The sequence below is a fragment of the Gadus macrocephalus genome, chromosome 7 (genome assembly GCF_031168955.1).
Source record: "Gadus macrocephalus chromosome 7, ASM3116895v1".
NCBI classification, from domain to species: domain Eukaryota; kingdom Metazoa; phylum Chordata; class Actinopteri; order Gadiformes; family Gadidae; genus Gadus; species Gadus macrocephalus.
Genome location: NC_082388.1, coordinates 12,565,792 through 12,580,975, shown reverse-complemented (window position 1 = coordinate 12,580,975; position 15,184 = coordinate 12,565,792). Strand labels below are relative to the sequence as shown.

Genomic DNA, 15,184 nt, shown 5'->3' with positions numbered 1-15,184 from the left:
TATATGTACATGAAGATCTTGCCATTGAGGTCACCCAACACGAGGAATGCACATGGAGACATAAAAGAGCCTAATATATATAGTATAATACAATAAGGCCCTCTCCAGTCCACCACATCAGAACCTCACTCTCCTCGTCTCCACCAGTGCAATACGTTGGGATAAATACCATGCAGCATAATAATTACATCGTACTAAAAATGATTTAAGAAAATGGAAATTTTCTGATAGTAGGAAACCCTTTTTTATCCTCCCGTTGTTCTTGTGGACGACGTCCTTTCAGATCCCAAGCAGTTCTGAGGAGCAGGTCAGCGCTCTTCTTCTGCTCATGGCGCTCTTCGTATTACATATGTAGGTTACGTTTCTAAAACTAGTCACATCGGGATGAGGCTGCAGGGTTCATTTCAGTAGATTTCTCGACCTAATTCAGTAACTACGGGCTGACATGCAGACATTCATTTCAGAAAAATCAAGGTTGTAGCGACGGCGAGCAGCTCTTCAGCGCCATAACACGTGACAGTTTATTTACACGTTGCAATGTGAATGTGAATCGTTTCCTCAGCTTTTGTATGTGAAAGAGCAGGCACATTTAATCAATAGATTGTAAAGTGATTGTAGAGTGTCTGTCATCGTCTGCTATGTGGGTCTCCTCCCATGTTGGAAATGTGGCGACACACAACACAGTGAACATTAGAACAGTGATGGTACATCTTTCCCTTTGCTGTTGCAGAGGCTTGAAGGTGCGTCGCTCCTCACCATTTTGTTTAAATTGTTTTTTCCATTGCGGCAAAACAATGACGTTTTTACTCATGCATTTGATTCTGCAGTTGGTTCGCACACACATACACGCACACACCCACACGTGTACATTGAGAGCATGTGTTATTCCAGAAAAAGTGCATACATGTTCTGAAGTGATTAGTATGGATGTTGTTTTGTTGTCGTGTGTGTTTGTCTGTGTGCGTATATGTGTGTGTGTGTGTGTGTATGCGTGTTTGTGTGTATGTTTGTGTGCATTTATGTGTGTGTTTGTGTGTGTGTATATGTGTGTGTGTGTGTGTGTGAGTGCAGGGCTCCAGACTAACTTTTTTTCCCTAGGAGAACTGTGGGGGGCTCCACAGTCTTGGACCCTGGAGTGTGTGTCTGTTTGCAAACATGTGTGTGTGAATATGTGTGTTTGTGTAAGTGTATGTGTGCGTTTATCTGTGTATGTGTGCCCGTATGTTTGTGTGTGTATGTGTGCACGCATGTTCGTGTGTGTGTGTGTGTGTGTGTGTGTGTGTGTGTGTGTGTGTGTGTGTGTGTGTGTGTGTGTGTGTGTGTGTGTGTGTGTGCGTGCGTGTGTGTGTGTGTGTGTGTGTGTGTGTATGTAGGTGGCCTGGGGACTCCAGGGGCCTTCAGGGGCCCGGGACCTGGGGCCTTCAGGAGCCCGGGACCTGGGGCCTTCAGGAGCCTTCAGGGACCTGGGGCCTTCAGGAGCCTTCAGGGACCTGGGGCCTTCAGGAGCCTTCAGGGGCCCGGGGCCTTCCCCGGAGCCAGGGTGCAGTTCAGGGTGCTGAAGCCTGGCAGTGTGACCCGCCCGTAGGTGAAGATGTCCCGGTCGGTGCCCTGGTTGATGCGCTTCACCAGGTTCTTCTCGTAGAGCAGCGGGTGGTAGGCGCCCAGCGTGCACGCCGCGTCGTAGAACCGCTGGTAGTAGTGGCACAGCTCCGTCTTACGGCGGGACGGCAGGAACTCGTACACATGCACCACCTCGCACAGGGACATCATGAGCACCGTGCCTGGACACACACACACACACACATCATGAGCACCGTGCCTGGACACACACACACACACACACACATCATGAGCACCGTGCCTGGACACACACACACACATCATGAGCACCGTGCCTGGACACACACACACACACACACACACACAAATCATGAGCACCGTGCCTGGACACACACACACACATCATGAGCACCGTGCCTGGACACACACACACACACACACACATCATGATCACAGTGCCTGGACACACACACACACATCATGAGCACTGTGCCTGGACACACACACACATCAGTAGCACTGTGCCTGGACACACACACACACACATCATGACCACAGTGCCTGGACACACACACACACATCATGATCAAGCACTGGTCTGATGATGAGAGGGTTATGTACCAAGCAGGCCAGAGGAGGGCGGGTTCTTCTGGATGGGCTCTGCCATGTTGTCTTGGATTTGCTGCCAGAGCTGCCACTCAAAGCGTGGATGGAGAATGTAGAAGGGCTGGAGTGGGTGGAGCCTCCGGTACCTCTGGTACTGAGCGAAGATGGGGTAGTCGGTCCTGTTGTACCACTAAAGAGAAATAGCACTTTGAAACGTTTCCACTTACTAGGATCACGTTCATGCCCTTGGAAGGAGAATTGTATTCAAATTAATTGCATTTGCATAACTTTTGCAGCATTTGCAAATGTTTAGGAAGTCACACGCCATATTAAAGGACACACAATAAACAATGATAAATGGGTTCAGAAGTAATAAATGTTTAGTATATCACAAAAACAAACACCTCGACACGGTTTGTAATTGTAATCGCGGCTTTTTTAGGACGACGGTGTTCTTTGGATGGCACCTCTGATTAAAGGATCACAAAACCAGCCCTTAGTCGACATGCCTAGGCCTGAGGGCGTGGAGGGAGCGAGGCTAAACCTGCCCCTCTGTTCCACTAAGGCCGGGGATACTGGAAGAAGTTCACAAGAGGTCACTTAGTTTGTAATGCAATGCAGCGCACGGCTCGGGCAAAAGGTGTTGTGTTGTGTCTAGAGCCAAGCACACAATGTCAAAATCCAACACATACACCATCACACATTCTCACAGGGTTTGTGCGTAGGTTCAGTCCCATACTACTGTGGTGGTTTCAAAACATGATACATGATACTAACAACATCACCCCCCTTTCCCTGGCAGCAGGCCTTACCTGGGAGAGGTTAGCAGAGAAGGGGGCTGGATCCCAGCCCACCAGAGCACCCTCGCTGTACAGGGAACTGGACAGGAAGCGATGGTCATCAGACGCCATCACCTAATCACCAACAATCGGTCACTGGCTCATTAGAAATAACATCTGTTGACCGGGCCGATATAGCCTTTTCACAAGGTGGCTTCGTAGGAGAACTCTTAGCACTGGCTGTGGGTCTGATCCTTTTACGTGCCAGGGCACGGGAAGCAGACCTAACTAGTGAGGGTAAGTCCACTACCCGGGCCCTGGTTCATAAGAGGACAAAACCCACAATAGGCACGGCAAGGCAACGCAAGGCGGAAGACTCAAAGTGCTTCACATATAAACATTGTCATACAATAAAATAAAATAATAGATAAGTAAAAGAAAACATATGCAAAGAAATGAGTAAAATAGAAAGTTAAAAAGGCATTTTAGTATTAAAATAGAAAATAAAGGCAAAGTTAAAAAATAATAGTAAGTGACAGTTATGAGTGATACCTCTGTGAAAAGGGTCTATTGTCCTGCATCAAGGAGAATGTCAATGAAACGTAGATAAGTATAAGCCAACATGGGAAAAAAAAAACGAATGCCGTACCGTAGGCACAATGCATTCAGTTGTGGATAGGTAGGCCTTTCTGATGAACTTTGACTCAATTCATTATTTGAGCTGTTGATTTTCCTTAATGTGTCCTGTAATATCATTTAAATGTTCTTTCATATTCTATCAAATATCTATCTTTTGGTCAAAAACAAAATCTCCAATCAACCATGTGATAATAAAAGACCAAATGGACACGGAATTGTCAGAAGGAAAAGCTGTTCAAATCAAATAAGGCCCTGAAGTATTTCATTCATCACATTCTGTTACACTCACTGATTTAAGTCTAGCAGCTTAATATCCTATTTTACAATTTTACAGAAAGTAATCTCTTCTTGATAAAAAACGGTACTGTAAAGTGCAGCATTAGTGGGGCAGTGGATTAAATGTATGATCCTCTTTCCACTTATAGTGTGCAGCTATTAATAATATGTCTGATTTGAACTCAATACTTCCAAGCTGGTAAGCATCATGGAAGACTAGAATTGAGTCTATTCATGGAATAGTGCCCCTAGTTGGACTCCTGTGGACTACAATGGGAAAATGGTTACATGGTTGTATGTACTGTATAAAAAACACACTAGAATCTGATATGAATTTGAAGAGCAGTTACTTGTGAGTTGATGAGGCGGATTGTAGTTTTGGAGCCCACGTCCTTCTCATAGCCGGATGTTGGCGCGGCGTTGAACCGTAGCACCGCATCGTGAGAGTCTGAGAGCAGAGGGGACAACGCTGTCACTTTCAACAAAGCAAGTATAACGGTGCCCCTTGAGAAAGGATGGGAAACTCACACATTAGGTCTGGAGAAAACCATTGATAGCTCTACTTAAGGAAAGAAGTGCACTGTCCCATAAAGTGTTGTCTGAATAAGAATTGTTATACAGAAAATATTCACGTTTTATAACATTGTGATACATTCACTTACTAAATAACTCAATAAATCTGTGGACTATTTCTCCATCATTTGTACAGCTGCTATTTGCTAGGAACATACAATTATTATATGATTCAAATTCAAATAAAGGAGAATTTTGTAGTAGTAGTAGTTCCACAATGGCAATTAAGAGATGGCAGTGTGAGTATTTGCCGTTATTAATGCGTCATAAGCGCCATAATGTAAGAAAATGTGATATGAATATAAAACGATATCTTGCCTATCTCTTTGCCAAGCCCGGAGTTGCGGAGTGAGCCAGCCGACGACACGACAGCGCAGCTCTTGTATGGGCCGAGTTCAGAGGTCACCGCTTTGTCAGGCAGTTGGGAGGCCCAGCTCAGTGAGGCGAAGGGCTGGAGGTCGGGGGTCAAGGTCAAGACCTGTACCTGACTCTTTAGATGGCACAGAAGCTCCGGGCCGCTGAGCTTGGGCCGGCTGGCGACGCCGCCCGGCCCGGTGTTCTCCACTCCGTACTTGTTCATGGCCTGGAGGAGAGGATGAGCTGCTGTTAGAGAGGATCATCTAACCCCGGAGCAGAGGATGAGCTGCTGTTAGAGAGGATCATCTAACCCCGGAGGAGAGGATGAGCTGCTGTTAGAGAGGATCATCTAACCCCGGAGGAGAGGATGAGCTGCTGTTAGAGAGGATCATCTAACCCCGGAGGAGAGGATGAGCTGCTGTTAGAGAGGATCATCTAACCCCGGAGGAGAGGATGAGCTGCTGTTAGAGAGGATCATCTAACCCCGGAGGAGAGGATGAGCTGCTGTTAGAGAGGATCATCTAACCCCGGAGGAGAGGATGAGCTGCTGTTAGAGAGGATCATCTAACCCCGGAGGAGAGGATGAGCTGCTGTTAGAGAGGATCATCTAACCCCGGAGGAGAGGATGAGGTGCTGTTAGAGAGGATCATCTAACCCTGGAGAGGATGAGCCGCTGTTAGAGAGGATCATCTAACCCTGGAGCAGAGGATGAGCTGCTGTTAGAGAGGATCATCTAACCCCGGAGGAGAGGATGAGCTGCTGTTAGAGAGGATCATCTAACCCCGGAGGAGAGGATGAGCTGCTGTTAGAGAGGATCATCTAACCCCGGAGGAGAGGATGAGCTGCTGTTAGAGAGGATCATCTAACCCCGGAGGAGAGGATGAGCTGCTGTTAGAGAGGATCATCTAACCCCGGAGGAGAGGATGAGCTGCTGTTAGAGAGGATCATCTAACCCTGGAGGAGAGGATGAGCTGCTGTTAGAGAGGATCATCTAACCCCGGAGGAGAGGATGAGCTGCTGTTAGAGAGGATCATCTAACCCCGGAGGAGAGGATGAGCTGCTGTTAGAGAGGATCATCTAACCCTGGGGGAGAGGATGAGCTGCTGTTAGAGGATCATCTAACCCCGGAGGAGAGGATGAGCTGCTGTTAGAGAGGATCATCTAACCCCGGAGGAGAGGATGAGCTGCTGTTAGAGAGGATCATCTAACCCCGGAGGAGAGGATGAGCTGCTGTTAGAGAGGATCATCTAACCCCGGAGGAGAGGATGAGCCGCTGTTAGAGAGGATCATCTAACCCTGGAGCAGAGGATGAGCTGCTGTTAGAGAGGATCATCTAACCCCGGAGGAGAGGATGAGCTGCTGTTAGAGAGGATCATCTAACCCCGGAGGAGAGGATGAGCTGCTGTTAGAGAGGATCATCTAACCCCGGAGGAGAGGATGAGCTGCTGTTAGAGAGGATCATCATGACGTCATCGATTGCGTTTCAGGCGTCAGTTTTAATCTGAATCCACCCTGGGACCTGGTTTCAGAGAAGTGGATCCACCGGATCCATCTGGACGGTCCGGTCGGCCTAAACGCACAAGACTTATGGCACTATTTTTTGGTGTTGTCCAATGTCAACAGTCCTGCACAAAGATGTTCTTTATTACAAATAAGCTGTAACGGATTAACCCTAACTCTAACCCTTGAAGGCTTGTTTATGCAACCAGGACGTGTCCTGCCATTTTCGGCGTATAACTAGCGTCGGAATTCCCATCCACTTATTCCCTAAACAGTGTCCTATGTAAGGTCCACTGTGTAGGGAACAATCTGCCGATTTGGGGCATTGCCATGTCATTACCAGAACATGATAACATGAGAAACATCACCTGATAGTTCTGGACCACCTTCCTCAGCCGGCTGCCAAGCATGCTGCTGGACATCTCCTCGTCCCACACCTCGCCCATGCTGCCGTGGGCTTTGAAGAACTCTGTGTCTCCCACCGTCCCGCTCATCTCTCCGCGACGCCGGCCTCCGAACAGGGTCTCCAGCGCTCGCCTGAAGGGGCGCGGCAGCAGCCACGCAAAAAAGCCGGACTCCCGCGCTTTGGCTTTCTTCTTCGAGGCGGCCTCCTTCACTTCCTGGGTGTGGTTGGTGGAGGAGAGCACAGGGATTGGTCGGTTCGGGTTGCCGGGGACGACGCCTGGGAGCTTCTGTGGATCAGCGTACAGGGGCTTCGTCCCTCCTCGCAGGACCTGTCAGAGACGATGAGGTCAGAGGTTGACAAACAGACACAGATACAGGCGCTCAAAAGCATACTCAGTTCTTTAAGAGGTGAGGTTGTCATAGGATACTGTCTTCTTAAGGGTCTTTGACCTCTCATAGGTCATTTATCTCAAATCTTTTTCCAAAACTGCAAAGCTTTAAACGTTTGTGACACATTGTGGGACGTAAAAACAATGTGTTAAGAATGTTGAAAGAACTTGAAAGACCATGTTTAGAAACTTTTAAGACTGTAAATGCTGTAAAGGCTGTTGTTAAGACAGTTGTTAAGACTGTAAAGGCTGTTAAGACTGCAATGACCAACTGTAAAGTCCATCTGTAAAGACATCGGTAAAGGAGGTGCACCTTGACGACAGAGTGCGTGCGTGGCTGGGCCCGGGTGCGTGCGCGCACTCCAAAGATGGCGTCGGTCACGGGCACACTGTTCTCTGCACAAAGGGCGTAGAGCAGTGCCATGGAGATGCAGAAGAAGCCCATGCAGAAGGCCCCGCGGCGGGCCCGCCGCCTCATCCGCCACAGCAGGCTGACCCGGTCTATCGCTGCCCCGGTCATCTGGGAGAGCGTGAGGAGAGAGTAGTGGCAGGTCAGACCGTAGGCCCAGATCAACATTCAAACAACGCAAATACAAACATCAGTTGTGCTTCCTCTGCTTGGTGTGTAAAACGCTTTACATGAGTGCTCTCTCATTGGCGATCACATTGGCATCATTGTCATGTTTTGGTGGTCAGAAAGATTATGGATAATTCTCGTCTATTTATAATCACAATTAACAAAGTAAGTAAATAATAAGACTTGAATGCAAAAAAAGCTGCTGTAAACATTGTACAAATGAGTTTTGAGAATGTGATGCTGGGAATGAAAGCATTGAATAGAGAAAGAACAGACAAGAAACACTGAACAGAGAATGTCTTGAGTTGGCAGAATAACATGTGGAGGCAAAATGAGGAGAGCAGCTTGCAGATGAAGAGACAAAGAGAGAGGAGCCGAACCAGGGAGGGAGATGAGGAGACTAAGAGAGAGAAGCAAAAAAGGGAGGGAGATGATCCTGGAGCCAGAGATGTTGACATCGGTTGCCGCCAGGGTCGGACTGGCTATCTGGCATACCGGTCAACGTCCCGGTGGGCCGTTGACCCAATGTGGGCCGTTCCGGTCTGCTATGTTTTGTTTTTTTCTCTCTCTCTAAATTCCCTCCAATTGGGCCAGCCAATGGGCAACAGAGGGCTAGCAGTGTGTGGCCAGCATCGACACATATTATTGGTCTATGTTTGTCATTATCAATTGTCATTGTCAGGGCCAGAGTCGCGGGAGTCGGGACGGAGCAAATGGATAAGCGTAAGAAGCGCCCGGGTGGCGCTGAAAAACTGCCACTTAAAAAGCTGAAGTCTCTGGAGGTGGAAGCTGCTAAATGTTAAAAATGTACAGACCTATTTGGTGCCGGGGTCTTCACCCCAGCAGGTGCTGCTGCGCCAGGAGACGAGCGACTGAAGGCATATGCTAAGTAACGTTAGCCTTGGGCTAGCTAGGCTACATTTTGAGACATATACATATATGTATATCCAATACAAAGTAGAAAATGATTTTACATTGAATGTGATGTGACCTAATTAACTGCATACTTGTGACAACATATTAGCCCAGAGTTGAAGTGCTTTGACTGTTGGTAGTTGTGGTTGATTTTGTTTAAATATGCCGAATTGTGATATTATGGGTTATTATTGTTCAGATGATTTAGCTAAACTAGCTAACAGCTGCTAACGTCAGCAGTCTCTTGTTGCCATAGCAACAGTAAACATTGACATGGACTAATGACCTGTAAAAAGAGATGCAGAATCAAGCTGTATTGTAAATACAGATGAGATACTTTGAATTTTAGCACAAAATACAAGTCAACCTATAGGAAATAATTCGTTTAATTTGCAATATTTGCCATTGAATTTATTGTAATCTTTCAATTAATTTATTGTTTACTGAGGTGATGACTACTTCATGTGATGAAATCACATGAAGGAATCCAATATGGGTGTGTTTAAAGGTTTATGTGAAGAAACATACTATATGTGTGATAAAATGACAATTGGTCATTCTTAAATGTCTCTTTATATTCTCTGCTACCATCATTTCTTGTCAAACAGGTTTTCCTGACCTGCTAGAAGTTCTTCTATGATGCTATAGAGAGAGAGAGAGAGAGAGAGAGAGAGAGAGAGAGAGAGAGAGAGAGAGTTATGAGATCTGTTATGAGATCTGTTATATCCTGTTATGAGATCATAACAGGATACAGGAAGGATGCAGACACCTAAACAATCTGTGGGGGGGGACAGCCCAGTCCCGCAGGAGAAAAGGAAATGCAGCTTGTGTGGATGCTACCTACCTACTACCTACCTACCTACCTACCTACCTACCTACCTACCTACCTACCTACTAGTACACTACTCAATGCAATGGTCACCAGCAGAATCTCAGCTCTCTTACGTCTCCGGTGGAAAACTAGAACTTTTACTTTTGTAAATCCAAACGAGTATGATGATGCGTAGTCACGGAGGGCAAAAGATAGGGATGTTTGTTATTTACTATCCAGTAGGGGTGTAACCATGCATCGTGGATCAGCAAAAGATCTTTATAAACCAATTTCAACAACATGTTTCAGCATGCAACAGGATGTGATGATCTATTGAACCGCAAACTCAGAATCTGCGGAAGTTCCTCCGTTAATATGAAGCTCTCCTCTTCTCTAGTTAAAAAAAAGAAATTCAGCAACAGCGGTCATATTTCAGCAGCGGCGTACCGCCGCTGCTAGGTGCATATAGGGGAAACACTGTACTGCATCCCATCACATGCACAGGCAACCCCACGCTGAGGCCAGAGCTCTTCAGGGAAACCAAAGGTGTTTCAGGGTCTTAAAGAGGCAGATAGCACCTCTAACACAACCGACGGCTGGACCTCCAGGGCCACAGAGTGACATCACATCACAACTCCTGGGATCGCCGCCGGTTGGGAAATTGTTCGCTTGGTTCTTCAAACCAAACGCAAAGTTGGGCCAGCATGCTGATGTTGTGGAAGAGGCTGACGGAGTGGGAGCTGGAAGCTCATCATGTCATGCAAGGAACATGGACGTTGGCGTGAGACTGGGTTTAAGGGAACATGGTTAGTTTAAGTTTTTGAGGTCTGCTGCAAAAATCGGAAAAATCTGAGTATCCACAATGCACGGCATTTACCTGTTGTTGCCTTTTTTGTTTTGACTCACACTTAACTACTATACTACACTATACGATCCGATACTAACTAGAGGGTGCACTGTACTACCTGCGCAGCCCCCCCTCCATTCTGAGGTACATGAAAATCTCCCAATTGAAATGCATTGGTTTAAATGTCCATCCGTGTGACACGAAAAAGTCAGAGAAGCACGTTCTTGCAAAATGCACGGGTTTACAATTTGTTCCGTTTCACACAGTAAAAGTCAGACAATCGGGCTCTAGGACACGATTCAATAGATTCATTTCCGTGACTATGAGCACGAAATCGCTTGATACCGGGGTTGGATTGGCTTGGTTATTTCTTTCTCTGCAGTAAACAAACCAACTTCCCTGTGCAGGAAGCAGACGAGAGAGAGGCAGGTACCAGTGCCCCCACTGCAGCAGTGCAGCCTGCTGACCGCGCAGACACAGCAGAAGCAGAGCTACAACCTCCTCCTCCCAGGAAGACTGCACCGGAAGCTCTCCTAGAAGGGACTTCCTATGAGCAGGGGCATTGTTGAGGACTGTATTATTTGTTAGATAAGGTTTTGTTTCATGATATTTCCCCCTCCCTGCCAGAGCGCCTTCTCTGACCCACACTGTTGGTTGAAGACACCTTTTCCGTGCCCTCACTCCTCTCCCTGCCAGATCCCTTATTATGACCCCCAGTTTTAGTTGATCAATATGTTACACCTTCATCCTGTTCTCATACTCCTCCTTTAGGTAACAAGGTAACAAGGTGAAACCAACCCTCAACACTGACTAATTCAACCAACGTGGTCCGCAGTGGAAAAACACTCTGATTCCTTTCAATCTGCTGTTAATACCGACTGTACCTACTGACAAGCTGGATAACAGCAAGCACGAAGGACATGGCGGTGGTCAGGGACGGTAATGTTGTATGTAAAGGAAAAACTATATCGTCATTATTTAATAGGATATATTTCACAACTTTTCAGCAACTTTCCGTGAAGACACCTCCTGATCTTGAGTCTTTACACAACGCTTGACTTCCCTGTATATAACAATACAAACTCCTTGCAGAGAAATCAGCAATCCCCATTCAAATGCAGCCAAAGGCAGGCCTATACCTCGTGGGTTTTGATGTGTAAATGCTGTTTGTGTATTTAGAGGGATTGAGTCACAGAGATACCGTTGAGCGTTTCCAGTGGGGTGCAACCTATCAGAAGTCAGAACCCCCCTCCTGCATGCAGGGTATCTCCAGATTAACTAAATATGCCACAGTGCACTGAGCTAACTCTGTCTGGTAGACTACAAATCACCCCCCCGCCCACCCCCAAAAACCACAGTTTGCCCAACCGATCAGAATTTAGTATGACAAGAACATTCTGACAATCCAATGGACCGAGAAACATGCCCACCATGATCTTCTTATGAGATAAATACAAGAGTACCTGACAACACTGAACACAAATAAGCCACTGAATAGGGTAGCCTGGCTCCGCCCGCCTAAGTACTTCCGCTAAATTTGGGTCTGCGGTATGTTAGTGGGTTTTCTCCGTCCAAATGTTCTGCGTCCAATCAGGGAACAGAGGGAGTGGCTGAGAACAATGACGTTAAAGTCAGCTCTCGTTGACGGACATCTTCACGCACGGTGTTTGGTTTGTTTACAGCCTGCGCGCAACGTGATTCCCGGCCAAACGTTAGCGATTGGTTATGGCAGATCCAGAGTGGCACTGGGTAGATCCGATAGTTTTAAACTTAACAGACACCCGCCTTCAAGTGAGTTAACGTTTGTCAATTGAGTAGGTCCAGACTCTCTGTGCAAATGAAATGAAGTACGAGAGTCTGGTAGGACCAGGCTATGAATAGGGCTGAGTGATTTATTAAACGTTTCTCCATTAGCAGTAGTTGCTTCAATTGACGCTACAGTTAAAGCTATATCATCCTCATTTTTGGAAAATATTGAATGTGGAGCAGAATTGATTGCTTACAAACTTTGTAGTTCAGATTCTTAATTTGAATTTAGTAAAAAAGCGGCCTCAGAAAAATTACATAATTACAACGAAATCAATTAAATTTGGTCCTAGAGTCAGCACATCCACTGGGAAGAGTGAGCTGAGGTCCCTCTCTGACTCCCTGGGACCAGCCTCAGTGCATCACTCTCCTCATCAGTGTACCTCTATCTCGATGGGTCCATTCTGAGTCTATTCTAAGTCTAGCAGGCACCAAATGCTTAGCTGTGTCAAACAAAAACCATGGCTCTTGCAGGTCCCCGGTTTTGAGCTGACAATATAATGAATGAACTCATCTTGTGATCCCAGATGTTTCAAGCACCGATATCCATCTGCAACCTCAGGCACTCATTGAAGGGTATTTATAAGGCAGGGAACAAAAACAACAGTGTATGGCTGCAAAGCACTGCGATTCAGTACAGGTTAATACACATGTTAACCTGTGATTGGATCATTAATGAGTATCCCATGTGTCATTATACAGCGTGCATCGAGGACTTTCTGATCCCCTTCTCAACTAACAAATTGCCATGTCGTTAACACGTATGGGTATTAGTATAATAACAAAAGGAAAAGGGATTTTTATCCAAACCGTTGGCTGATGTGGCAGTAATACCTGCCTAAGGACTCAACAATCAAGCACAATGCATCAGACGTTTCAAAACTTTCCATCTCAGGAAGACAAAAGTCACCTTTTTACCGGCCAAGCAATTATAATATTTAACTCTGAATCAAATCTATTTTGCGTTGGCAGTTGGCAAGTGTTCATTTTGGACCCTGAGAACATTGCAAAATAGATTTTGTAAAACATTACAAAATGTGTGTGATGTAAGATATTAACTGTGGTGACTTCATTTACCCCACATGGATCAAGTTTGATCCATAAAGACCTGAACGCACCAAACTCTAACTCCTACCCCCCCCCCCCCCCCCCCCCCAAACACAGAGCTACAATATGAACTGTGAACAGATGGTCAGTAATGTCTGCTTTAGTCTCATCTTTAATCCTTTACTCTCTCTCTCTCTCTCTCTCTCTCTCTCTCTCTCTCATTACTATTACATATTAGTGTGTGTGTGTGTGTGTGTGTGTGTGTGTGTGTGTGTGTGTGTGTGTGTGTGTGTGTGTGTGTGTGTGTGTGTGTGTGTGTGTGTGTGTGTGTGTCCGTGTCTCCATGTGTATGTGTAAGTGAAAGGTATAGTAAGAGAGATAATAGAGAGACAGAGTGGAATATGATGGCACAATGGAAGAGGAGAAGGAAAGTTGTACTTTCCTTCTCCTCACAAGGTCAACAACAACCTTGTTGTTGACCTGGACCTTGTAAGTCTGGACCTTGTATAAAACAACCTCTTAAAAAATATTTGATAAACGATAAAGGTCAGAGAACAAAACGCCTCTCAATTTTTTTATTATTTATTATTGTTTATCAAATATTTTTCAGTGTGGAATTTTTTTCGGGCTTGCAGATAAGAGGTTGTTTTATGAAACAACCAGACTTATCGGCACTTCTCACACCATGCAGGACGTTTCTGTGACCAAATGAGAGTGTTGCGTAATGCAGAGGTTCCCAACGAAGGACCCTGAGGGGTGTGTGAGCTGGGGGGCACTTTTAATTTGACCTTGTTAATGCACACAGGTTTTGTTCAACAACAGCTCCTTTAATTGTTTACTCCTAGGTTACTGAAATATGAATAATGATGCTAAGTTACAATGGTACAATATTAGCTCATCACCTCAAATGAGACAAGGCTGGGATGCTTGTGAATCAAGACCTCTTGTGGATAGCTCATGAACTCTAAAGTTTGGTTTAAGGTCAGAGCTTAAGGTATCCTGAAAACACAGGGTATCCCACATAAAAAAACATTAGCCCAAAGTACACATATAGGCCTTACATTCTGAAGAATGGGAATAACAGTGCTTATTTGCATATTTAAATAATAATAAAATGATATTAACAAAATCCCTTGAAATTAGTTTTAAAAAAGGGGAGTAGAAACCGCTGTCCCCAGCACTGATCCTTACCTTGTAGACCATGGTGATCCCTCCAGATAGCGCTGGCTTTGTTGGTGACGTTGCTTAGTGATTCTCCTACCTGCTCTCGCGCCTCCTCATCTCACCGACTCCAAGCTTTCAGGACAGGACTAGATAGTTCGATATTTTAACGTGGCCAGATTGACTCGAAGATGGAGGCTAGCCAGACTGTAATACAAGCATATACGATATAATCTATCCCGATGAACAGACCACCGGTCTGTCTGATGCCCCTCTGACAGGCAGACATTCGTCGATGGCAGGACACCGCCGTGGTACCCGACCCGCGACACTCGACGACATCATCATCGTTTTGAGGCTGTCGTGGCCGGCGACATTCAAAATGAAATGGTCGGTGTGTTGTTGAGCCTAAGGACTATTTGGTCTGCGACCAGCCTCCTCATCCTCCTCCTCCTCCTTCTCGAGTGCTCTTTAGTGAGCTCTGTCCGCAGAAGGACCTGCGCAGTCAGCTCTGTCCGCAGGAAGAGCTGCGCAGCTCCTCACGCGCCAAGGCACGTAACGTGATGGAAGATATACGACGACGACGACGACTGTGGAGAGCAGTTGTCCCAAATATCTTACATATCATGGTTGATTTCAGGGAATAGAAGGTTCTGATTGTTGGCTTATATCAAGAACCAAAGCAGCAATGCTGGGTGTATTTTTTTCCCATGTAACTGCAGCCTTTATCGAGGCTTTTGGAGGGACCTTATTGTACACACATATGTTTGTGATAACATCCCGAGCGCACGCACGCACACACACGCGCGCGCGCGCACACGCACACAACGAGAACAGAGGCTAGTTATAGAATGTAGTCCGTTTATTAAACAGTCACGGTACAGACATGGTAACAGGGAAGTATGTCATGCATCCCCCTATGTCTTGTCCTAATCA

General features: G+C 46.1%; 1 protein-coding gene across 2 annotated transcripts; it reads right to left on the bottom strand.

Moving 5' to 3' along the window:
- Positions 1-1,326: 1,326 nt before the first annotated feature.
- st6gal1 (ST6 beta-galactosamide alpha-2,6-sialyltranferase 1) lies at positions 1,327-14,791 on the bottom strand. 2 transcript variants are annotated; one of them, XM_060055775.1, is made up of 9 exons: positions 14,279-14,790; positions 7,398-7,604; positions 6,659-7,024; positions 4,752-5,016; positions 4,211-4,308; positions 2,979-3,080; positions 2,182-2,356; positions 1,491-1,781; positions 1,327-1,436 (listed from the first exon to the last, which is right to left on the bottom strand). In XM_060055775.1, exons 1-8 carry the CDS (start codon positions 14,288-14,290, stop codon positions 1,510-1,512), a joined length of 1,497 nt encoding a protein of 498 aa, XP_059911758.1. In that variant the 5' UTR covers positions 14,291-14,790; the 3' UTR covers positions 1,327-1,436; positions 1,491-1,509. The 2 variants fall into 2 exon arrangements, with proteins under 2 accessions (XP_059911758.1, XP_059911759.1); XM_060055776.1 differs by lacking the exons at positions 1,327-1,436; positions 1,491-1,781 and adding an exon at positions 1,832-1,977 and having other exon boundaries at positions 14,279-14,791.
- Between the last annotated feature and the right edge of the window lie 393 nt (positions 14,792-15,184).

Excerpts from the sequence above, each read along its gene's own strand:
- st6gal1 (XM_060055775.1), bottom strand. Across the intron at positions 4,309-4,751 it reads CGGGCTTGGCAAAGAGATAG|ACTCTCACGATGCGGTGCTA; the intron begins GCAAGATATCGT and ends CTCTGCTCTCAG. Across the intron at positions 2,357-2,978 it reads TCTCTGCTAACCTCTCCCAG|TGGTACAACAGGACCGACTA; the intron begins GTAAGGCCTGCT and ends ATTTCTCTTTAG.